This window comes from Aethalodelphis obliquidens, unplaced genomic scaffold (genome assembly GCF_003676395.1).
Source record: "Aethalodelphis obliquidens isolate GAN/ISIS:26980383/991018 unplaced genomic scaffold, ASM367639v1 scaffold79, whole genome shotgun sequence".
Taxonomy (NCBI): Eukaryota; Metazoa; Chordata; class Mammalia; order Artiodactyla; family Delphinidae; genus Aethalodelphis; species Aethalodelphis obliquidens.
In genome coordinates, this window is record NW_020838023.1 from 6,643,515 (window position 1) to 6,669,815 (window position 26,301).

At 39.5% G+C, this 26,301-nt stretch overlaps 1 protein-coding gene across 2 annotated transcripts in view; it reads left to right on the forward strand.

The window, feature by feature from the left end:
* The window catches only part of COLEC10 (collectin subfamily member 10), a 170,071-nt gene that overhangs the window by 86,560 nt on the left and 57,210 nt on the right, over positions 1–26,301 (forward strand). For both annotated transcript variants that reach the window (XM_027092531.1, XM_027092532.1), the window contains one exon: positions 19,455–19,550. In XM_027092531.1, coding sequence (XP_026948332.1) covers positions 19,455–19,550 — 96 coding nt within the window. The remainder of the gene's footprint in view (positions 1–19,454; positions 19,551–26,301) is intronic.

Genomic DNA, 26,301 nt, shown 5'->3' on the forward strand with positions numbered 1-26,301 from the left:
TTACAACAACGTTGGAGACCCTAGAATTTAGGAAACTAACCTTTAATGCTTTACTACAATGAATCAGTTTACACTTTCACAGGATAATTTAAGCTGCATTCTAAAGAATCACTGGATTTATGGGCAATAACAAAGCTCCCAATATTTCTGAGGGAGTCACCATAGCACAAAATTTTGAGATTTCTACCATAGAATCTAATGCATAATAAACTCTCAAAGGATATAGTAGGACGGAAAGGGGGGAGGAAGGGAGGGAGGAAAGGGGGAAGGAAGGAAAGAGAAAGGGAGGGAAGAAGGAGGAAGAGAGGGAAAGGTGACTTCTCCTTTACACAGTATTTTATCTTTAAGATTACAAATTTTGTAAACACTCTTGATCTTTTCCCCACAGCTAGGAAACTCTCTTGATAAGAAACACAGACTATCCTTGGGTTCATCCTATTGCAATGTTCATCTTAAACAGAACAAATCTGAGATTTGTTGAGAGTTGAGGGAAGCAGTCGCACACTGCTGAGGATATGGCACTTAGCAGACATGCAACAAATTTCTATTTAATGAATAAAAGTATGTCTCCTATTTATTGTGTGCTAAGCACGTAATGGGCACTGTTGCAAGCTTTACACATATTATTTCCTTTGAGCCTCACAGCATCATTAGGAATCAGGTTCTATTAACCTCACTTTACAGATGAGAATATAGAGACCAGAGAGAGTAAGTAATTTGCCCAGGGTCACACAGCTAGTGGCAGATGCAAGATTCACACCAACATAATCTGGCTTCCAAACCCTTGCTCTGAAACCACTACATTACTACACAGGACCTCTCCCATCTCTTCCCTCTTTCACATTTTTAAACTTCTTTTCCCCTTTAAGGATACCTTTGAGTTTCATTTTAATATACTTATCCTGGATTTTGCAAGGTGGGGAGGAGGGGTAATGCCATGGGAGAATTCCCAGAATACTACGGAAAAATTAGTTAAAACCAATACCACGAGTATAATGAGGGACATTATCATGATCACCCACATCTTTTGTTGGTTTAACACTTCAGTTTTCAAAGTACTCTTATATATAATACTTTTATATTTAACATTTAACACTTTCAGAATAATTTCCCATTTCTGACAATGAAGGAATTTTTTTTTTTTTTTTTTTTTTTTTTTTTTTCGTTTCGCGGGTCTCTCACCGTTGTGGCCTCTCCCGTTGCGGAGCACAGGCTCCGGACGCGCAGGCTCAGCAGCCATGGCTTGCGGGCCTAGCCGCTCCGCGGCATGTGGGATCTTCCCGGACCGGGGCACGAACCCGTGTCCCCTGCATCGGCAGGCGGACTCTCAACCACTGCGCCACCAGGGAAGCCCCAATGAAGGAATTTTTGATGTAAGGTTTAGCCACAGTCACAAAGCTAAGGCATGAATGTGGATCATCTGATACTTGGTCTTGTGCCCTTTAAATAATTGATCCAACTGATACCCTTTGACAATGGGCAGTTTGGATGGATAACTGCTCTCAAAACTATACTAATAACAATTCCTTGCATTTGTAGAGAGCCAGATTAGCAAGTAGGGTCCATACTAGCTTTGACTTATTGGTGGTGATCATCTGTGTTGAGAAGGATTCTGAGGCTGAAACTCAGCTCTGTCAAAATGAGTGCAGTGATTGATTTGTTGTGGCTTTCACAGGTACATAGGCAGTGATTGAGGGAAAACTTACAGCATATTCACTGAACCTCTTACTGAGATTTATGCTTTGGAATTTTCTCTCTTATTTATTGCTTCTTCCAGATAGAGTTATCCCTTTGATGATTCTATAACACTATAGTCATACTTCTGTGATTTTATATTAATAACTGTATAAATATCTAATGATACTTTTCTCATTCTCACTCCTGAAATCAGAGACCTTGTGTATCTGGGCATTTCTTCAGCCTGACACAAATCCTGGCAGGTAGTAGGCCTCAATAAAGTTACTGAAAAATTTACGGCTGAAAATAATTTTGTGAGATGAGTATTATTAGCTCTCTGTTTGAGACGGCTGAGAATTCTGTGAAAGCCATCTTGAGTTGATACAGAGTTAAGGAACTTTTCCTCTGGACTGTCTCTTAAGATGTAAGTGACTTACGTCATGACCACTGGGACTTCTCAAAGCCATTAGTATTCTAGGAGAGGACAGAAGAGTTCTGAAGTTGCTCCCTCTAACTGACCTACTGTACTTTGTTTGGAATTAAACTGCCTGTGTTTCCTGCAAACTTCATCAGTTCCCCACAAACATGAAAAGAAATCGTTTCCACCGAGCCGTCTTGCTAGGAGACCTTTACTAAAATTGTCCTGGAGAAGAAATTATTCTTCACCCCTGGGGTCACTTGGTAGCTAAAACAGACTTCTCCTTTTTCTTTTAATCTGTTCTACTTCACTGCCTCCTTTTTTGTGTGTTCTTGAAGGTATTGCCTTATTTACTTTGATGGTTTCTCAACTAATTGAATACAGCAGTGAGTTCTTTCTTCCTTGACTCTTTTGGATGTTTCTACTTCCCCAAGGGGACGGGTCCCCACCAGACAGCTTGACTTGGAGATACATGCTTATTGAAACTACTTTACAAGTTGTTATTTATGAGGCTGTTAAAAGTTTGCACATTTGGCTGAGACAGAGAACGGCTGGAGTGATACCAGCCTTGGCTTGTGGTGGTAGTATTCCTAATTTACAGAAAGGGAGAATCATCTCTAAAAACAAAAGGATGGATATATCCTGTGGCTCGATATTTAGGTCTCTGTGTATTGGGATCAGAAGGGTCCTGATATGATTTTAAAAAAAAACAACTAAGGAATTACTTGCACATGAAGATAAGAAGCACAAGCTAAGTCCAAGTCAGGTAGAAACATTACTGAGGAGAAAGAAGTAATTGTCTCAGAACCGAATCCTTCCTTCTGACACAGAGATGACTTGTTTCTGGCCCCATAGTTACCAAATATTTTCTGATTCTTTAATACTTGTGCCCATTTGTATATACATACGTACAACCCACAGAAGAGTAGAATCTTCCATAACTGGTCATAATAGTATATATTTTGCCACTCTACTTCCTCCATCTTCATCTACTTAATCCATTTTATGAAACACTTTCAAAAACATTTTCTTCAAGATAAGGATTTTATTTGACAAGTTATAAAATTCTAAGAAAAGATTCTCACTGCCTTCTCCTTCTGCACACTGACTGGTACCCAACGAATCTCCAGGGCTCAGGATTTTCCAAGAGTCTATGTTTAGTATGCAGCATGTGTAATGAATCATAGTGTCCACCTGTAAGTGTCATAAACAGATGGTATAAATATGCTTGCATATTGTGACTCAAAACACATCTCCAGTTTTAGCTGGAGTTCAAACAATATTCGCAGTTCCAAGAAACCTGCGGCTTGCAACTTCCGGGTCAGTGGGAGGAGAATACCGGAAAAGGGAAAGCAAGTTCCCTGTCAGTACAGGCTGTCAGTGCAGTGAGGGGAGATAGTCAAGTGGGGGAGGAGTGACAGGAAAACCTGTTTTCCATTTGCTCTTGAAGCCATTCATTTTAAGGATTCCCAAGAAATTGGTCTTTGGATCCTATGGGAATGGGTGGCATCACACATGCTCCTCCCTCGTCCTGGAAGGTCTTTCTCTCCTTTCCACCCACTCCTGTTTTTTGTTTTGTTTTTGTTTTTGTTTTTCCTCCCCTGTTTGTCTCTACTCTCACTCATCAGGTCTCAGCTTCAAAGCTTTTTCCTGAGGGAAGGGAGGTCTTCCCAACCCAAGGACATGCTCAGATGACACACAGGAGGGGTGTCCTCTAGGGCAGGGATTGTGCTGCCTCCTACATTGATGAGTGCCTGACACTGGGCACAGACAGTGCTTGGCATTTTTTTTTAACTTTTTATTTTGTATTGGAGTATAGTTGATTAATAATGTTGTTTAGTTTCAGGTGTACAACAAAGTGATTCAGTTATACATATACATGTATCTATTCTTTTTCAAATTCTTTTCCCAATTAGGTTGTTACATAATACTGAGCAGAGTTCCCTGTGCTGTACAGTAGGTCCTTGTTGGTTTTCCATTTTAAATGTAGCAGTGTGTACACGTCGATCCCAAACTCCCTAACTATCCCTGCCTCCCACCCTTCCCCCCGGGGAACCATAAGTTCGTTCTCTAAGTGCTTGACATTTAATACATCGTGTTCGTTTGAAGGCCTAATCCAAGAAACAAGCAGTTAATAAAGCTTTGCAGCCCAGTTAAAATTTCAGTCTGATGTTATCTGGCTTCTTAAAGAGTGATAAGAGTTGACTTTTGAAGAAGAAAAAAGAAAGGAAGAAACAAAGAAAGAGAAAGGAAACTGATTCATCATTGATGCTGTGAGGTTTCATTCATTTCTCAGCATGTCTCCCTCACAATACCGAAATCAAGTATCCTGTCCTCTTTAAAGTCTTGTCTGACCTCCTCAGACAGGCAGTAGTCCTCTCTTCCATGATCACACAGAGCTCATTCCTAGCCTGGCTTCTTTGCCTCCTTTTATCCTGCCCTACTAGGTCACTAGCTACTTAAGGTTGTGAACTGGGTCTTTGGCTCTTCTGCCTCATTCTACCTTTCCTAGGACCTAGCATATTGCTTAGCATAGAGTAAGCACTCACATTTGCTGAAATGATTAAATGTTGGTGCAAAAAATAGAACATCTATTCATTTAACCAACATTCAATAAATATTTATTGAGAACCCAACTGTTTACCAGGAACTGTTTTTGGTGCTTGGAATACATCAATTAAAAATTCCCTATTCAAATAAACATTTTAGAAGTTTTTAACTTTTCCAAAAGCTAGAGTAATGGTTTCCAGGTTTGTTTTGTAACTGTGTTTACCTAAGAGATGCACACAGATACCTAGTACAGGTTGCTAAATACTAGGTGTTAAATTCCAAGGTTCTGATTAACAGTTAAGCTTAATAGTATCTCTGCAGTTGTGGATGAACCTAGTACCCTGAAGCTGTGTATTCAGTAAAGGCAATACAAAAAGGTAGCTGAGTTAGCAAATGATTTCTGTCCACCAGTTTCCCACGGGCACAAGTATAATGGTGAAGATTCTTTGCAGTTTTTCATTATAGGCATCCTAAAATGGCCTGAAGGTTAAAAGACTAGCAATCTTGAATCAGTTCCAAAAATTGTACTTAATTAAATTTTTTTTTTTTAAAAAGTGCCTAGTCCTTCTTGAGAAACTAAGCTTCTCTTTAGTATGCTTAAATCAAATTCACCTAGAAATATATTGTTTCTGTATGTTTGTTTTAAACTAGAATCATTAAAAATGCACAGAAATTTCATTCTGTGCAATCTTTATCTTTTCTAATGATGCTACTTCAGTTGTAGAGTGTTTAAACAACTAGAACTTGCTCATTACCAGTCATTCTGACATTGTGGATGATATATGGAATATAGCAATTCATGTCAATTATTATCCACTGGCATACTTCATTTCTGAGCCAGCAAGCACAGATTTTAGGAGCAAACCTTCAGTGTTAATTGGAAAATCAATAAACTTCTGATGGAATGAATTTTGTACTTTCTATTTCCTTAATTTTACAAGCTGCCTCAATTTAAATCCATGGTGTTAGCCCCATTAATATTATTTTGGGGAAAGGCAGATGGTGACATTTTATTCTTCTATTCTGTCAAGGGGACATGTATTACATTATTTCCAGATTTATACTAACAGGACTTAAACTTTCTTAAAGGGCTTCACAGCACTGCAGACTTCATACACAGGTCCTCTCATTTGTCATAGAACTTTAGTCCCTGCAGATGAAGTACAGCAGCAATTATATCTAAGATGGGGACACTCTATAAGGAGTTTAGGGGCAGAGAATGAACATCCTCTGCAGTCAAAGCATAGGGGCTGGCAGGAATTACTCCTGCTGGAGCCAGTAGAGGCTGAAGGCTTCCCTCTGGAGGGAAGTGGAATAGGCAGGGTTTCATCCTGGCTGACTCTGCATCTCGGGTCAAGGCCCTTAGAAATCCTATAAACTTATTAGCCACCATCGCCATATGTTCCTGGAAAGACCCATCCTTAACAAGACTGTGAAATAATAAAGTTATTTTATGGTACAGTTTCTCTTTCCAGATCCATCAACTGCAACATCGTGGAAATATTACTAGAGTTAAATTTTGACCCTAATTTTGAGCCTGGCTCTGTCATTTATCAGTGACATGACTTGGGGATATCAATACACCTCCGTGAGACAATATGTTCCTCTGTACCATGCAGCCAACAGCACATAATCCACAGGTTTGCTGCAAAGATTACATAGGTTGACGTATGTAAAACAGCTTAGTCAACTGATCTATATTCTTGATCATCATTACCCATAAAGCTGGCTTTGGGACAAATATCGGCAAGGCCGTCTCATGGTATTGCTCCCTCCGGCAATCGTCTTGCTCAAATGCCAAGATTCCTCTCGCCTCTCTCCCAGCAACATTCAAATAGAATATCTTGATGTTTCAGAGTAAAATAAAAGCTGTTAACTGTCAGACGGTGATGGAATTGTCAAAAGTAAATTAGATCGGCCTCATAAATTGTTCTGTTTGTTCTGTGACAATTTAAGCACTGGCCAGTTTTTTTTAAGGAGAGCAAATGAAAAACAAAGAAACTATCAGCATCCCCTTTCAGACAGGCAGGGCCCTCCCACAGTCAAGCATTTGTGCCCCTTAAACCTTTTATTTCCCATCTAAGTCTGTGCTGGATAAAATAGCAAAGATATAAAAATCTAGGTGAAATGTTAGCGTTATATAAAAACGATTTCAGCACTAAGCAGAAGAAATTGCTTGAGGTGGGGAAGAGGTAGAAGAAGAGTTCATCATTCATGCAGCGTAATGACATTGGGAAAAGCAGCCCATTTTTTTCACATCCCATATCCGATCTCTAAGGAAATCCTTTAGGCTCTTCTTTCAAAATAGATCTAGGGACTTCCCTGGTGGCGCAGTGGTTAAGAATCCGCCTGCCAATGCAAGAGACACGGGTTTGAGCCCTGGTCTGGGAAGATCCCACATGCCGCGGAGCAACTAAGCCAGTGCGCCACAACTACTGAGCCTGTGATCTAGAGCCCTCGAGCCACAATTACTGAAGCCTGTGCACCTAGAGCCCGTGCTCCGCAACAAGAGAAGCCACCGCACTGTGAAGCCCACGCACCGCAACGATGAGTAGCCCCTGCTCGCCACAACTAGAGAAAACCCACGCAGCAGCGAAGACCCAACACAGCCAAAAATAAATAAATAAATAAATAGATTTATTTAAAAAAAAAAGATCTAGAAAGTGACAAAGTGAGAACTTCTTACCACCTCCTCTTCTTCCACCCGTGTATGAACTACAATCACCTATTGCCTGGATCTTTGCAGTAGCCTTCTAACCAGTCCTCCCCAGACTGTTCTCAACTCAGCAGTCAAAGTAATCTTTCTAAAACGTAAGAAGGGTCGTGACGTTCTTCTGTTAAAAAATCCTCCAGTGACTTACATCTCACTGAGTAAATGCCAAAATCCTGGAAATGCCAGGAGACCCTCCTTCTGTCTTTCTGGCATTGCCCCTTATTAGTCTCCCCTTGCTCACTCTGGATTCCTTGATCTTCCTCCTATTCAACAGGCACCTCCTGCTTGAGGACCTTTGCATTGGACACCTGATCCATTAGCGGCAGCTACCGTCATCCGTGCTCGTCCCTCAGACACCCACCTGGTTGTACGTGCACCTGCTTCAAACCTTTCCCTAAATATTGCTGTCTGAATAAAGCTCACCCAACTACCCTATTTAAAACCACAAGCCACTTCTCTCTTCCCAATATTGCTGACTCCGCTGTGTTTTTTCTGTAGCACTAATCACCATGTAGTATGCCATGTATTTTACTTACTTACTCTGTTTATTATTTATTGCCTGTCTTCCATCCATTTCCCCCAATGTAAATTCCAAGAATGCAAGGATCTATATTTATTTGTTTCATTTATGTATCCCATTTGTAGAATGAATAAATGGATGATATTTCTGACCAGATATTTTTGAGGTTGGTAGTTTTAAAGGAAACTTCAGAGAGAAGCAGAGAGCTTGGTAGAGAGTACTTTTTAAATGTGGGATAAAAGTGACTGAGTTGTGGAAGGAGAAATGGTGCAATAGAATTTAATGAACAGAACTAAAACTGAGATTACTTATGTTCCAGAGAATGGTTTAAAATTCCCAGTTTCTAAACACGTTAAGTATTCAGCTTAGTTCTCCCTTTGTGATTTCTATGAAAGTTGGAAAGTATTCTGGTTTTAAATTTTAGTGGTGTTGAAAGAATGGATAACATTTAGTGAAACAGAACAATGATGTTGTTTCTGTTAGAATGTATATCTCAATCATTACATCTTTCAGCAAAAGAAGCACCCCATTCTGTATTTATCTTTCAATCAATTTATTGGATGTAAAGACAATCTATGAAAGCTGCAATTACAAACCCTCCTTTGAAATCAGAGAAACAGCTTTGTAAGAGGCAGAAGCAGGATTTTTTGTTGCTGTTTTTGTTTTAAGAGAGGCTGTGACAGTCCTGTACTCCAGCTGCTTTTGTCCAGAGCACACGGACACATATTCCTTCTGGGAGGTCTTGTTTGTCAGAAACATGCTAATGTGATAAGGGCTGGGAGGTGAAGAGTATACAGCACAGTTTAGATTTTACATTTGTTTTGTTGTGAGAAAAAACTGTGACTTTTTCAGGCTTCCATTTCAAGAAAATGTTTTAAACTTTGTGTTTCCATGCCTCTGGTTGGGTAGGGGACAAGTAGCTTTTGACAAAAGACAAAGTTGATGGTTACCTAGCATTTATTTCTTACCCATTCCTAGAATATTCTTTGGGACCTTTGGTCTCACTTTTTATGAAGAAAGGCTTCAAGAATTGGGAAAGGTGGAAGTGGAACAAATTAGGAAAAAACATACGCGCAGGCTCAGCGGCCATGGCTCACGGACCTAGCTGCTCCGCGGTACATGGGATGTTCCTGGACAGGGGCATGAACCCACGTCCCCTGCATCGGCAGGCGGACTCTCAACCACTGTGCCACCAGGGAAGCCCAGGAAAAAAAACCTTTTTTAATATTTTTAGAGCTTTCCCAGAGATTGGGGGAGATGACATTTTACTCGTGGTCTTTAATAGTGGGACCCCTTGTAGGGCCTCGATTATGTGTGTGACCTCAAATGGGAATGGCCACATGGATGGTCTTGGGATGCTGGGCGCTGACTCTTAAGACTCAGCCGTTCAGGTAGAATTGCCTCCTCCCCCCAACACACAAAACACACGTGGACACACAAACACACATACACACATGCATACACAAATGTGCACACAGACACATCTATAATGAGGTGCCTTTTAAGGGTAGTGGGCAGAGTGACCTTCATTGAATATCCTAGATGGCATGAAACCTCAACTGTTCTTGTATTACACTGAGGAGGAAGTGTCATATTGAAGCTTGGTTACATTTTCTTACTTTTTTCAGAAACATGGAGGGTCAGAACAGGCCATCTGATTTACTGAAAGAGAATAATGTGAAATTTCTTGCTTCCAAGTTTTATAGGATAAAAGTTATACTTGTTAAAATGGTTCAAAAGGGAACCTGAGGGAGGTTTTATAATTTATCAAGTTCTCACACTAGTCTTTTTTAAGCTACAAGAGGTCTGGGCAAGACCATTGACATGTCATCTCTCAACCCAGTTACAGTGAGTTACAGTGAGCTGGGAGTTTACATGGATTATTATAACTAACAAAAAGACCCCACTTTCTATAAGATATTCATATAATTGAGGTAGCACGTATTTGCATCTGCATAGCACCATACTTCAGAGCTCGGTCTCCAGCTCAAATCTACAGTGTCTGTTCCTTCCAGAATGTGGAAATTGACTGTGAGGTCATGCATTTTATCTTTGCTTTCCAAAGCTAAATGGAAAGAAAGTGATACTGAAATATCTAGCAATTCAATCCACTGAGTGGAAAATCTGAAATATTCCAGTCCAACATTTGTTTTCAAATTTACCACAGAGATTATTTTTTAAAGTTTTAGCTGCTCTTGCCTCTCTTACATAATGCTCGGTACTGCACTCTGCTGAGAATAAACAAGCACAAACACCAGCATTTCAAACATGGGTTCTGTGCTCTGTGGGTTTGTGGGAAATACTTTCTGTGGTTAATTCCCCTGGGCCACCCACCCCTGTGGCCTTGGGTCAGGAACTTCTTACCTGAAACAGTTCCTGGTGTACTTCATAGTGTAATGGCGGGGCAAGATGTTAGGGGAAACTTGGGCTTCCAAAAAATCGACAGTACGGACACCAAGCGCAAAGTGACTAAGCACTCGGCTTGACCACATCACAGTGTGGGGTTTGAGGGTTCACTTCTGGGAACCTCCAGTTCTTGAGAAAGGAGAAGATGTGGTGCAAATGAGTGTTCACAGAAGCTCAGATGTTTGCTTAAAATTTATGACAAACCGTATTACTCCAGGCTTCTTGTGCTTATACAGCAGACATAGACCCAACTCAACCTTAACACATGAGCAATGTTAGAAAGCACCAAGACCCTATCCTGGCTCCTTTGAAAGCCAAGTTCCTTGACATCACAGTTTACGATCACTCCTCATCTTTACATTCTCTCATCATCTCATTCTCTCATCATCCCATTCTGTCTGTAACACAGCAGTATAATTTATGCTTACATTATGTCACGTTAACAGAACTCACTTGGATTGCTCAAACCATCCCATTGCCAGAGCCATTGGACGTTTATTAGTCCTTATCCCATTTAATCTTCCTTCAGTACTTGGCGTAGTTGACTAGTTCCTGTTTCTCGAAACCTTCTCCTCCCTTGATTTTGACAGTACCTGGTTCAACATCTTCTCAATTATCTTCTTTTCAAGTATAATTTTATTGAATGACTGTTCTGCATTATGAACTAATACAAAAAGTAGAAGTCATGATGAGTTGAGAATCATTTTTGCAGTCCTGGGCATTGCCCTAGGGTCTTTGACTTTGCAGAGCTATATAGAAAAGTGTTTAAAACCGTGGCTATTATAACCCATCTATCTGAGTTCAAATGCTAGCCCTTTCATTTGGTGGCTGTTCAGAAGGGATTCCTCAGAGAGCAGACTCTGAGATGAAGATAGGTGTATAGGATGTTAATTAAGGAGTGCTCTTGAGATCAACACTGTGGGGATTAAGGAGGGAAGCAGGATTGGGCAAAAAAAGAAGTAGAGCTATGTGGATTCTCATCAAAGCCAAACTTGTGTGAAGCTGGAATGGGCTTTCAGAGTTAAGTGAAGCTGGGGAGGGCCTTTGTAACCCTGTATCTATCAATCATTGGTTGCAGACTGCCACTAGGAAGGGTATCATGACTTTGGGCAATGTGGCTGTCTTCCCTTACTGGGGCTAGGAGCTGAGGACAGTCAGGTAGCAACACTGCCAGCCATTAGAGGCATATGTCCTGATCCTAAAGGGAGTCTGGGCAGAGCTTCACAGTTTGCATTACCATAGCTCTATATCCTTGGGGAAATTATTTAAATTCTCTGTGCCTCACTTTCTATAGCCATGGAATGGGAATAATGATAGTACCTACCACATGGGTTTGTTGTGATGGCTTAAAATGATATCTGACACATAGTAAGTGCCTGGTAAAATCAGTTATTATCTTAATTCCATAGCCACTCAAGACAGCTGCAGAAATAACCTTGTGCTACAGGGCTAAATTCAATAGATTGCCAAACCGTAAGCATGCCCACATTCAATCCATGCATTCTATTGATTCTTTGTTTTAAATATCTTTCTTACTCGTGACCTCTTCTCCAGCCCCAACCTTGCTACTTCTCTGGGTCAGATCCTTAGTTGCTGTTGTCGAGACTAATGTGTTTGCCTCCAATCTTTCTTCTTCCCAAATAATCCTTTATAGATAGCTAACGATCTTTTATACAAATTCAAACCCAACCATCATTTTCCTGCTTAAAATCCCATTTCCAGTAAGGCAGAGTACAAGTTTCTTAGCATATGGACAACCACATCATCTATTGCCACTCCCTTATATGTAGCTAATTTTCCAGCAACAGCTAATTTACTCTTTTTTTTTATTGAAGTATAGTTGATTTACAATATTGTGCTAATTACTTTGAAGTCATCAATCTCTTGCATAGCTCCATATATCATACTGAAATTGCACAGTAGTGTAAAGGACAGACTTTTGGAAAAAGTGAAATGTCAAGTGTATGACACAGAAACTTAAGGAGCTGTTATCTCTATTTTAAAATGAGAATGCTTCATAATCTTCTTTTTGAGAAAGTGAAAGATACTTCAAACGTTAATTCATATGTGGTCGTGTCATCTCAGGTAGAGAAACATTATTTTCCTTCCGCTGGCAGGAATAAAAATCACAATGGCTAACTAATGGTAGTGTGGTATTTATTTATTCATTCATTCATTCAAAAATTATCTGAATGTTAACCATACTAGGTATAAGCAATTAAAAGATGAACAAAGACAAATCTCTGAGCCTCAATTTCTATCACTAAGAGAGAGGTAATAATGGTAGTTACCTCATTGTGGTTGTTGGGAGAATCAAATAAGTCAGTACGTGTAATGAGCTTAGAGTAAGTCTTGGCACATAAACAGTACTTATTATCATATTGTTGTTTCGAAAATTTTTAAGAAACTGTAGTGCTTTCCATCAACAAATTACCATAAAGCTCTGAACATGTGAATGCATGCCTGTGGAACTAACCATATTTCATATCAAAGATAACGACTACCCTACCCCTCACCTACAATTTGGAGTTATTGTGTGAAAAAGTATTTATAATTATTCATCCTGTATTTTCTATGAAGATTTCAAAATTCCACTGATGACTCTGGGATGGAGGGATGGAAGTTGTGAGAGAGCATCACATCATGTTGGGTTCTAATCACCCCAGATGGAAACCATATTTAAAGGTCCAATGTATTCTTTGGAAGGAAAGACGTAGGGTGGTGCCAGTGTTACATCATATTCCAGACCAGATTAAAGGTTTCTGGAGTTGTGGTTGTGCACACCCTGTTTCATGGTTGTGAGAATCCACTCCACAACCAAGGGTACATGGAGCTTCCTCCAACATTCCATCTCTGAAATATGTGGACCAAATGAAACATCACGTGGCAATAACTGATTATCAGTCATGAGTCTAGATGGTTCTCATTCATTAAAACAAATCATTTGAGTACTCACTCCCCGCCAGGTATTAGGATAGACATGAGGGTACCAATAAGAAGAAAACACTTACCCTCTAGCCAGGAAAGTTCCAATTAGTGGAGGAAAGAGACAAGTAAAAAATTCCAAAACAGTACAGTAATAGAGGCATACAAAACTCACAGTAATGAGACCTGGAAAGTGAGAACAGGGCGCTGTTAGATACAGAGGAGGCTGCTTTCAGGGAGGTATAACCTGAGCTGAGTTTTGAAGGATACATAAAAGTTAATCATCAAACAAGATAGTGTAATGAGAAGAGCATTTTAATCAGAAGAAAGAATTAAGGCCAGACATCTTGGTGTGTTTGGGAAACTACACGTATTTCAACATGTTCTGGACATACAATTTGATGTGGAAATTGTTGGGAATTGGGGCTGAAGAGGGCTTTTGTCTTGTATGTCTTGTCGAGGAATTTAGGCCTTATTCTGTGGACAGTGGGGCCCCTGAATGATTTTGATTTGACAAAACAGAAAAACAATCTTATTTTTTTGCTTTAGACGTTACCTCTGGCGGCAGTGTGGAAAATGGGGAGGGGGAAGTAATCGGAGATTCTTGCATAATTCAAGTCATAAATGATGAGAGTCAACATTTATGTCATTATGATGAAAATGGAGAGAAGGGGTAGATTACACACAGATTACAGTGATAAAACTTAGAGGATTAGCTTGAAGTCACTGATTAGCTTGAAGCGTTGGATGAAAAAGTAGAAAAGTAGTTGAAAAAGGTCACTGTATTTCTGACATAAGCATATCAGTTGGTGAATAGTGACGCTGATGACTGTCATGGAACATGTAGTTGAAGGAGATGGTAAATTACATGAAGGGCCAGACCATACAGAGGGCCTCCCCATTCCCCTGTGTCTTACTGAAAACACTTATCCTGGTTATTCAGAGTTCTTTCTCTTGATCATGTTAGAAGTTAATCCAGAAGGGTAAATAGGAGGAAGAATTACGTATTATGTATATATTATGCTACACTTGACCTTAATTCGACTTACAATGACAATTGAGCATTCATAGAGGGTAAATGTAATTTTTAAATTTATTTATCTATTTATTTATGGCTGTGTTGGGTCTTCGTTTCTGTGCAAGGGCTTTCTCTAGTTGTGGCAAGCGGGGACCACTCTTCATCGCGGTGCGCGGACCTCTCACTATCGCGGCCTCTCTTGTTGCGGAGCACAGGCTCCAGATGCACAGGCTCAGTAATTGTGGCTCACGGGCCCAGTTGCTCTGCGGCACATGGGATCTTCCCAGACCAGGGCTCAAACCTGTGTCCCCTGCATAGGCAGGCAGATTCTCAACCACTGTGCCACCAAGGAAGCCCTAAATGTAATTTTTAAAGCCCATATATATGACATCTTAGGGAATAAGACTTTGATTTGGAAAACACTGTATTAATAATGATGATGATGATGATGATGGTGATAACATATTAACTTGGCACTTACTGTGTATCAAGCACAGCATTAACCTACAAGGACCATTAATCTTCCCATTTTACAGATGGGGAAATTTGAGACTTAGAGACTTTGGTCACCCACTGTTAAGAAGTTAACCAGGGTTCAAAGTGAAGTCCTCCCATGTTGTGGAATGAGCAGAGGGTTGGAAATTCAGAAATTCGGTTTAGAGTCCTAGTTTAGCTATCTATTGGCAAGGCAACCATCATGTCACCCTTCGTCTGTAGAATATGCGTTGAGGGATGGGTTGCTAGGGTAGGGAGGAATTGGAAAACTTGAAATTTTTGAAGGCTCTGTAGCCCCTTCAACCTTTGCATTCTGTGGTTTTGACTGTATAACGGAGTAGTCACTCTGATAGTGACTCTGAGCTCAAAGGGATATGGTGACTGAGCCACACAATCTACTGAGAGGACAGGCACATCACCAAAAGGAAGGCATGCCATTGTCCAGTCAGTGTGGCTCTTGGTTTAGTTCATGCATTTTTTAAAGCTCTCCTCCAAGATCCTCATGGCTATGAATTTTTTTGTTTGTTTGTTTTTGTTTTCTTTGCAGTACGCGGGCCTCTCACTGTTGTGGCCCGTCCTGCCGCGGAGCACAGGCTCCGGACGCGCAGGCTCAGCGGCCATGGCTCACGGGCCTAGCCACTCCACGGCATGTGAGATCTTCCCGGACCAGGGCACGAACCCGCGTCCCCTGCATCGGCAGGCAGACTCTCAACCACTGCGCCACCAGGGAAGCCCATGGCTATGGTTTTGTACTCAGCCTAAGTATTGCCCTTTTCTTAATAGAGAAAGTAATAAGAGCGGTTTCTCTGGAAAAGGAAAACCTTGTTCTTTAATAAACAAAGGTCTTCTTGGCCATTGTCTGTGTTTTAAAACAATTCAGAAAGGGACTTTTTGTGATGTGTTCTCTTGAATTTTGTCATCTCTCTTTCACCTTGTAGTTCTGCTGCCCAAATATGGTAGACTAGAAGCCCTTCTAAGTCGAGATTTGGAGAGTCTGAATATTTCCAGGAAAACCCACAGAAGGGTCTTTTCAGGCTGCAGATGGGGACAGAAAAATATCAGGGGGTAAAAATCTCAGAAATGTCTAACTTTGGTTTTTTACATTGGGATATTACCTGCTGGTTCATTTTGGCTGCAGGGAAGTTATTGGGGCTTTGGGGTAATTCACTCTCTTTAGAGATAAAATAGTGGCCACTTTGGTCATTTAAAGCTCTGTGATGTTGGTCCCACTCTTGGGCTTTAGAAGAAAAGACATGTACGTTGAAGACAAACACCGGCTCTGCCATTTATTAGCTGTGTGGAGCCCAGATACTATTCCTGAACTTCTATTTCTCATCTGTAAAGTAGGAATCGAATCTTTATTTCAAAGTTTATCATGCAGTTGAAATGCAATAATACATGTAATATGCTTAGTCCAGTGCCTACCTGTAGTTCAATAGATGAGAACTAATCACATCATTCAAAAATAGCAAAGAGTAATACTCTGAGTTAGCAGAAGTAATACAAATAACACAGTATTCCCTGTTCATTGGGCAAGACCACCTACGAAATGTTTTCTTCCACCTTTTTGCCTCTTTAGCCTCTTTATAGCATGAGTAACAATCACAATAGATGCTGTGTCAATGAGCAAGAAGAATGGAAAATATTTAATGCAATACGCTTGTGTGCATGGAAGTTTCTATCAGAAATTACAATGCTTATGATCTGAATTCTTCTAAAAGGAAATTTAAGCTCAGAATGCTTTGTATGTGCATTAGCTATTATTTGGTACTTTCAGGAATATCCGCTATCTATGGTTGGTTGTGTTTATTTGTGAAAAGCAGAAATAGGAAGAAGAGATATGAAACTGTGCTGGATTAAAAAGAGTGCCTGAGGCATGGACAGAATATTAATATCGTTTGCACAAAAATGGGCTGAGCCAGTTGAGCTCAGATATCAAACCTATCTGTATACAGGAGGATGTTAATTTTCAGTGAAAAACCTTGGATAGATGCCAGTAAATTCCGGGAAAAGGAAATAATATTATACAGATTTCTTCTCTGCGATCTTTGATGTCCACAGAGAAACCCTTTCTGAAAAGACAACTATTTTCTTCTTTGGCTCATCTTTGAGAATTGCTGCAGCTAGGTCATTTTGTACCCAAAGACCACCACGAAGTTCAGAGAGGGTGGGAGGGGCCTTCCCATTAAATCCTTGGTCAACCATTTGCATTTTCCAAAAGTTAGTTGACAATTACAAGGTTTGGGAACTTTCAGTTATAATTGCACTGCAAAAATAATAAGAGGAAACAGGCAGAGGTTATGTTAACAGGCCCCTGGTGGCTGTCAAGGACATGTGGTTCAGCCTTTGAAGTCAGTTTCAGTAGATTTTCATGTGATATAAGTGGAGTAAAATGCCCCCCTTTCAGGTTTTACAAGTGATATTGTTTAATGTACTGATATTGTTTCTTGTAAATTTGTTTTAGGGAGTTATTTCCTCTGACTATTATTTCAGAACTCCTCTATTAAGCTAAGCAAAACAGGGGGTTGACATTACATCTCTATTTTTATGTTATTTAAAAAAATTAATTTAAGCACATGTTATTTTTTTTAAAAAAAGTAAAACAGACACAGAAAGCTAAAAGAATGTGAAGTAACAATCTCCCTTCCCTAGTCTCTCGTCATATCCCTTTCAAAATCTCTTTTTTTAATATGTCCAAAAAATACGAAAACAAAAACAAATTTTATGTGTAGACCCAGTCATATAGCAGACCCACTATATTGTATATTTTACCCAAATAGGTATATAAAATACTATTGAGTACTTTGATTTCTCACTTAACATATCTTGGAGACTTTTCAATATTATTGCATACAGATCTATTGTATTCTTTTTAACATCTGCACATCATCCTGTTGTTTGGATATACCATAATGTATACAACCAGTGATTTCTGTATCTTGTTACTACAAATAACACTGTAATGAACAGGATAAATTCCTTACATGGTATTTCTGGGTCAGAGGATAAGTGCATTTAAAATTTTGACATATATATAAATTAAGTTCCTACTAAGAGTATGTGCGAGTGCTTATTTTAGGCAGGTATTCTATTGTCGCTATCTGAGTGTTGTCCTCTACACCAGGTTGAAGGTGTGGTGTCAATCGATGTAAGCAGAATAAGTAAATAAAGGATAGAAACTTGGGTACAGCAAAGGTGTTAGTCAGGGTCCCATAGGGGAACAGAAGACACACTCAAATTGAAATAATTTAAGGATGAGTCATTTACAAAGAGACTGTTTACAATGATGCAAGTGGATAGAGGGGAAACCCATGGAATCATGCAATAATCTGCAGGTGGTGAATAGCAGCTGAGTTGTTACCACCTCTGAGCCATAACAGAGAGAGAAGATACTGGACCTCAAGGGGAGTCAGGTGGAGAAGTTCACCTTGAGAGGAGCAGTAGCCTTACATTGAAGGTCAAGGTATCATGAGAGTTCCCATCCCTGCAGTGTCACTGGGGCTTCCCGTTGACTTAGCCAAGCAGAAGCCAAAATATATTCCCCTTCAATGGGGTCCATATGGGTCAACTTCACACAGCAAATAGGGCAGTTGAAAAGGGTGAAGAGTAGATCTGAAGGGGAAAAAAAATTCACATCACCCCAACACAAAGATGATTTCTATCATTATTGATTTCCAGAATCACCCATTCCAAACCAGATAAGGACCCATACAACTTTTATACCTATCTAGGAGAAAAGTCTGTATTTTTTTCTGGTAAAGTGTATCTTTTCCATTATCTAATTATTTTATTTTGTGAGTTGTCTAAGGGGAGGGACCATATCTAACTTATTCATCACACTTTTAGCAGAACCCAGAACAGTGCCTGACACAGATGAAACACTTAATAACTAGTTGTTGGATAAATAAATGCCAGAAAAAATTTCTTGTTTCTGAATTTGACATTTTATAATGTTATTTAAGCCAAGTTCTTCATTATTAATGAATTATTCACTGCTGGTTGTTGGAAATTATCTTCTGAAGGTTGGCTGGACTCTAGTGCTTTCATGAGACACCAGCCCTAGAGGTGAAATCATACTTAACTTGGTTCTTCCCAGGTGTATGGGATTTTACTCATATACAAAGCATAGTTGATGGGAATAATTACAGACATATAAATGGCATTCGAGGTGATGGGATGTTTCCATTCCTGCTCTCTCCAAAATGGTTTTTTTTTCCCTTCAGGTTTATTGAGATTAAACTGACAAATAAAATTGTATGTATTTAAAGTGTACAATGTGACAATTTGATACATTACCACAAATTAATTAACACTTAATTCATCACCTCCCATGGTTACTATAATTACCACGCTCTACATTAGATCCTCAGTCCCCAAAGTTTTCTGAATCCTAAATTGATCATCTCAAGCATCTATACACAGTATGAACTTCCTTGGTCGAAACTTCTCTTCTTTTGCCCGTGTACACCTAGATTATTATTCTTGGAAGCCTTCTCTGATTGACACTCATTCCATAAAAGCAATGATCACATTGAACTGTATTTTTTTCTCTCAAGTGACTGTATTAAATACAAAATTTTGTTGTCTAGCTGTCTGAAGGTTTGGGCCCTGTCTTTTTCATCATGTCTTTTTCATCAAGAAATCCACAACATGAATCTTGGCACTTAACAGAAGCTCAATAAATAGAAGTTGAATTTATTCAGGAGTTCAACATTCTTCTTCCCTTTTCTAGGCTCTTCTGGACATATCCCTAGACTTTGGAGATGCAGCAAGAAAGCTGATTCTCACTCTCTTCTGCTGCTGAATAGAGAGCCTGAAAACGAACACGGTAATGTAGAATAAACTTGGGTTTTAATATGAGACCAAGCGGGGCTCACATCTCAGTTTTGCCGTTTCTAGCTTGATAACCTTGAGTATTATTCAACTTCTCTAAAGTTGCTGAGAGAATGTAATAGGATTAGGTACACAGTAAATTCACTGACATGATAAAATACCAGCTTTCCTTCTTCTATCACCTTCTTTCCCCTTAAGGATATCAAAAATTTTGCTCTGGTTAAAGTTAAAGGATGGGGCAGTGGACTTAAATGGGGGATTTAAGAAACTTCTTGTAATTTTAGAAAACGGGCATGGCATAATGGGAATCAGCACTTTTCCATTAAACTTCCCTTTCCAGGAGATGTGAAGACTTAATCTTAGTACTACTTTAACTAAATGAACAACTGAACAAAATACCACAGGGGTTTATGTACATTCACTCCCCCTTTTTCTCTGCAACCTGGTATTTAGACTCGTTTTCAGAACGTATTTCAGTGAATGGATGTTGGTGTTGAAATGGTGATGTTATACCCTCATTCTCATTCATTCGTGAATTTGTGATCCACCTTTGTGAATCTTTAGATCAATCATGGATATCTTATTCTTGAGCTAACCTGTCCACACGACTTAATAAACACGCCTGAATTGTTCCCCAACCTTACCAGACCCTGCCCCTCAAATGCTGCTCTCCCTCTCTTGCTTATCTCCAGCCACATTAGCTTTCTTTGAGTTCTTTGCAATTTTGCACGACCGTCTAAGTATTATACATAAAATTACGATACATATAAAATTATAATATACATTAAACTTATATAGAAAATTACAATATACATAAAATTAAATATACACAAGAGTAGCCGTCTTACTAATAGCATTAAATTATATCACCCAAATTCTGTTTCTGAAGGCTCGGGATTCACAGTCTGTGGCACGTATAGCATTGTCCCTTTGCCCCTGCTGACGTCAGCAGCCCCCTCTCCCACCATGCTGTCTCTTAAGCCTTTATGCCAGTCAGGCAGAACCTTCTCTTGGCTTCACCAAGGCCTTCTTTTTTATTCTGGAACACGCTCTTACTTCTGTTTATATCTATTGTGCCCCACCTCCACGCCCAATTCCACTTACATCCCCAGGGTCAGTTGCCTCTGCTCACCCTTCAGTTTTCAACTTGAAACAGTCGCTTCTACAGAAGGCTTTCCTGACCCCTCCTAGGGTCACACCCCCTGCTAGGTCATCCATAGCACACTGCCCTTCTCTGGATAGCACTTGCCCTATGTCAATGTTAAAGCTGATTTAAATTTCTTTTTTTAATTTAATTTTTATTTTATACTGGAGTACAGTTGATTTACAATGTTGTGCTGGTTTCAGGTGTACAGCAAAGTGATTCAGTTATACATATACATGTGATTTAACTTTCTGACTCTTTCTCCAGTCTATAAGACCTAAGAGGAGAGAACCTATGGCTGTCTTATTTCTTGTTATATATCCAGTGTCTGGCATAGTGCGTGTTCCATAGAAGATGCTAAGTAAATAATTACCAATTAAAACTCTAAGCTAAAGCCTTAAGGGTATTTGGTTTAGAATGATATTAGTTTCCTTCTGCTGCTATAGCAAATTGCCATAAATTTAATAGTTTAAGATGATGTAAATTTATTATCTCACAGTTCTGGAGGTCAGAAGCCCCCAAATGGGTCTCACCGCACTAAAATCAAGGTGTTGGTGGAGTTATTTAACGTTGGACACTCTGAGGGAGATTTTGTTTTCTTGCCTTTTCCAGCTCCTAGAAGCTTTGGTTTGGGGCCCTTTCCTCCATCCTCAAGTCCAGCAACAGTGGACCAAGTCCTCTCATGCTGCCATTTCTTTACCTCTCTCTTCTTCCTCTCTCTTCCACTTTTAATGACCCTTGCGATTACATTTGAACTATCCAGATAATCCAAGATGAGGCCTTTATTTTAAGTTCAGCTGATTAGTAACCTAAATTCCATCTGCCCCCTTCATTCCCCTTTGCCATGTAACCTAAAGTACTCATAGATTCTAAAAGATTAGAGCATGGGCATCTTTGGGGGCCGACATTCTGCCTATCGTAAGAATGGTACTATTTTATTCACCTTCGTATCTTTAAAATGAGAGGTGAGGTTAGTGGACCTCAAAGGAATTATCTATCTCTGGCCCAAGCAGTAGAGATAATATTAAATTATTAAATGGATGTATTCTACTCCTTTCTTCCTGTAAATTGTGTTTGGCTATAACAACTCCAAGTCACGAGACATAAAACACCAGAAAGAAGAAAGCAGATGCCAACCAGCCAACAATGGCATCATTAGTTGGGCTTGACTCGTAAATGAGTTACTATTTTGTTTTCCTTTTGGGGGCGCCTAGCATGGCTATAGTCTTAAAAGCAGACATTCTTTTTTTTTTTTAAACATCTTTACTGGAGTATAATTGCTCTACAATGGTGTGTTAGTTTCTGCTTTATAACAAGTGAATCAGCTATACATATACATATATCCCCATATCTCCTCCCTCTTGAGTCTCCCTCCCACCCTCCCTATCCCACCCCTCTAGGTGGTCACAAAGCACCGAGCTGATCTCCCTGTGCTATGCGGCTGCTTCCCACTAGCTATCTATTTTACGTTTGGCAGTGTATATATGTCCATGCCACTCTCTCGCTTTGTCACAGCTTACCCTTCCCCCTCCCCGTATCCTCAAGTCCATTCTCTTGTAGGTCTGTGTCTTTATTCCTGTCTTACCCCTAGGTTCTTCATGACATTTTTTTTTTCTTACATCCCATATATATGTGTTAGCATACGGTATTTGTCTTTCTCTAAAAGCAGACATCCTTTAAAGAGAAAAAGTTGTTCTCAATTCTTTAATATCTCATTGGCATATCAAGGTGGAAGGTTGAAAACTGTGCTTTATTCTAAACCATTTGAAATGAAATTCAGGATATGATGTAAGGGATGTAGTTATCACAAAGAGAAGAGCAAAAGCCCATCCCTCCTAGTCCAGTGGCATGTAGGGAGAAAGAGGAAGGTCAATGGGAAACATGTAGTAAAACAGGTATTCTATGACTTTCTGCTTTGTTTAAATCCATAACGAGAATACCCATACAGATATGAGATTTACTAGTCAAGTCCTTAGTGGCAAGATGTATATTCAAGGCTTTGAGCAAAGAAAATTTGATGAAAGGACCACTTACAGAGAGGTGTGGGCAGGATTAAAGGAACCAGTAATAGATGGAGAAGCACCAAGAACTATCAACAGAGGCGGAGGATCAGAAGGGGGAGATGGGTTTTGGGATCCACAAGAGTAAGAGTTTTAACTGTACGCAAGAGGGTCATTCAACAGGAGTTGTGGCCATTGATAGAAGAAAGAGCCACTGTCAAACTATGCCCCTGCAGGGGGAGTGTGGAGGGAACACCTCCACTTTTCTCTCTCCCCACCTCCTGATCTCCAACTGGTGCCGCTCTCTAATTTGGCAAATTCAAACCTGGAAGCCATAAGGCAAGTGAGACTGTGATCTGGTCTATAAAGGACAGTCCCCCAGGAAAAAATAACAGGAGCAAATGGAGAATAACTCACATAGAATAGAACTAACATCTGAACATAGGGGGTTATGCCGGGGCATAACCCGGGTGAAACTTCACCTTTAGGTTGGCACCATGACAAAGGGGTACACAAATCCTTGTCTAAGAGCGGACTTCTGGGGAACTTAGCCCCAAGCACGGATGGAGCTGGGTTTCAAACCTATTTGCCTTCCTCCAAAACCCATGTTATTATCTACCACCACCTAATGCTGGCTCTTGTTGTCAGATCCTCAGGAGAGAACCTGCTGGAGCAGCATTTCTTTTTTCCAGTCTGATCTCCAAATGATGGAGTACCATTTAATTCTTGCAGGAGAATCTGAAGGTTTTTTTTTTTTTTTAATGGCATTTCCTCCATACATCAATTCAGTAGAAAAACACTATAGGAATGCAGTTTCAATATTTTTATGAAATGGATCCAAGACTAAAAGAATACCACCTAACAGAATTGCTGAGTGCTGATGAGTTTGAAATCTTAATTTTCCTAAACTGTACTAACTGGGTTCAAATTTTTACCTTGCCTCTTACTGTATTATGACTCTGGAAAACTGTTTGAATTGATTGTACCTCATTTTCTGTACCTGTGAGATTGAGGTAAAATAAGATAGCTTTTAGGATTAAATATTTTAATACAGCTAAAGTCCTTACAAGAGTGGTTGGTATATATTAAACAAGACTCAGTAAATGTTATTATTACATGTCTTAACAACAACACCTTCTGCTTTTATTCAAGAAACTTTTAGTGAGCCACCACTCTACGGGAAGACCTATAAGAAATGGTTTCTGTACTTAACATCAGAATTTGGTAGGAAAAACAGACTGTCAATATAAGGTGGTGCATGACAAGACAGAGGGAGTCATAGAGGTCTGGGTTATATTACCTACCATCATTTGTTGGTGTTGTCACAAATTCAGACTGGCCAGACATTGGTTGAGATGTGAAATAGGCAAGAAGGAAAAACCAAATTTTGTTAAATGTTACCTCTAGCGTTTATGATTAATATGGCAGTTGTTCCTTATTTATGATTGGTTAATTATGCTTTTGAATTTTTGTTTCTTTAAGGTTTTATCTTACTTTTTAAAAAGTCTTTCAAGAAATAACTCTGGTTTTATGGACTTTTCACTAGGGCAGCAGCCCAAAGACACAGGTCCATTTGCTGGCACTACAAATGACTAGCTTTGTGATGCTGGACCATCCTCTCTGAGCATCTGCATCTATAAAATGAACCTGACATCCACCCTTTCTGCTGCCCTAGTAGAACATTATGAGGACCAATAAGCTAAATGGATGTGCTAGTAAGAGTGTTAAAAACATAAGACTTAGTGCAAATGTAGAGAAGGAAGTTGTCACCCCATGATATACCCTGAGATAAGACTATAGTTGTTCAGGACACAGGGTTTGGATTTCAGATATACTTGGGTTTGAATCCTGGCTTTGCTACTTATCAGCTGTGCAAACTTGGTTGAGTAAATGATCTTTTTGAACCTCATTTTATGTAATGGATCATTTTGAGGATTGGTTGAGGTTGTATGTAGAAAATGCTTAGCACATTGTTAAGCTCATAGCTCAATAAGCTGTTTTTTTTTTTTTTTTTTTAACTATTCCTTATACTGCAGCTTGGGTAGGAATGTATTGTAGTAATCAAATGAAGAAGCAATCTTGCACCTAAAATTTACAACCAAGAGTCATAGCAGAAGAGAGAAACCACCCGTATTTGTATTTGTCTCCCTGGCTCAGCAAGATGACTTAAGGAAGTTTTGAAATGTTAGAATTCAGACAAGCATTATGGAAAGACAAAACACTGTCCCAAATTGTGCCTGTAGCATATGCAGAAAGTAGATAAGGCTTATCACTTATAATTTAAATGGGGGATTTATTAAACTAGATAAGTATCTAGAATTTCTGATAAATTCTGTTTCTGCTTCTTATCCAACCACTTTTATGCTTTTAATCATTAACACCTCTGAAGTTACACGGGGCATGTAACACTTCTATCACCCAGACTTTCCTCTCAAAAGACACATAAAAGATTGCAAGGACTTGCAGACACCAGAAACAATAGCAGGAAGCCAGAGAATTTGCCTAAAAATTGAAGGTGAGTCAAATAGGAAAAGTCTTCGTAACCAGGAGCAACCAGACAGCGTCTAATGTGACTTTGCCACATAAAAGACTCTGTTATAACAAAAAAACCCACCAGTACCCTAAGCTGTAGAGTTTTGCCAAAAACACACATGAAAAAACATTTCCTGTCTGTACTGAACTACCCAGTTGCTGTGACATTATGTGTCTGGGTGTGACTTTCAATATAGGTAAACAATTTTGCTTTTTTTTTCAAAGATAACATTACCAACAGTGTATTCCAGACTCAAATTCTGGTTATTTTCTTATTCAATGTTTATTGAAACTTCATATTCTTTTCATAACTGACCTCTATTTTTATATATGTATATAGACATATATATATGTGTGTATACACACACACACACACACACACACACACACACACATTAAATGGAAATCTGGGGGGCAAAGAAATCCTAGACCATTAGGGCTAGAAGAAAACTTAATAGTGACTTAGCCCAACTCTATCTTTTAATAGATGCAAATACTAAATCCAAGAAAGGACAATGATTTTTTTGTCTCACAGAAGTAGGACTCAGACCCCCAGATGTTCTTCTTTGTATTTTTTTCTACCTTTCCACTATATAATGCTGCCTTTCAAAGTAAGAAAACAAAAACAAACCTTAAAAATGCACAATAGAACAAATACCTGTACAGGGGAATTTTTACTATTGTGGATATGGGAAACACTGAAGCTAGGGAGATCCCATATCCTAGTTTGCCAAGAGTAGTTCAGTGTGCACCTGTTGTCCTGTTGTAATAATCAGTACTACCCCATCTGCTCTCACAATTGTGTGATTTGGAAGATAATTTATACGGTCACCTTAATGAAAGCACAAGTTTCTTGTTGAAGGTAAAGAGCCACATTTTACTTGCAAAGAATCTGAAGGTCCATTCTAAAACTTGGCCTCCCATAAGGAAATCCACACAACCTATTACAAGAGCTTGGGATTAAAAAGGCCGTGTGGGTGGGAGATGCTGTGTACTTGAAAATGAGCAAGGTCACACACCATGGCCATAGTAGAGCTAACCGTTGCCACAAAGACCCAAGCACGTATGTG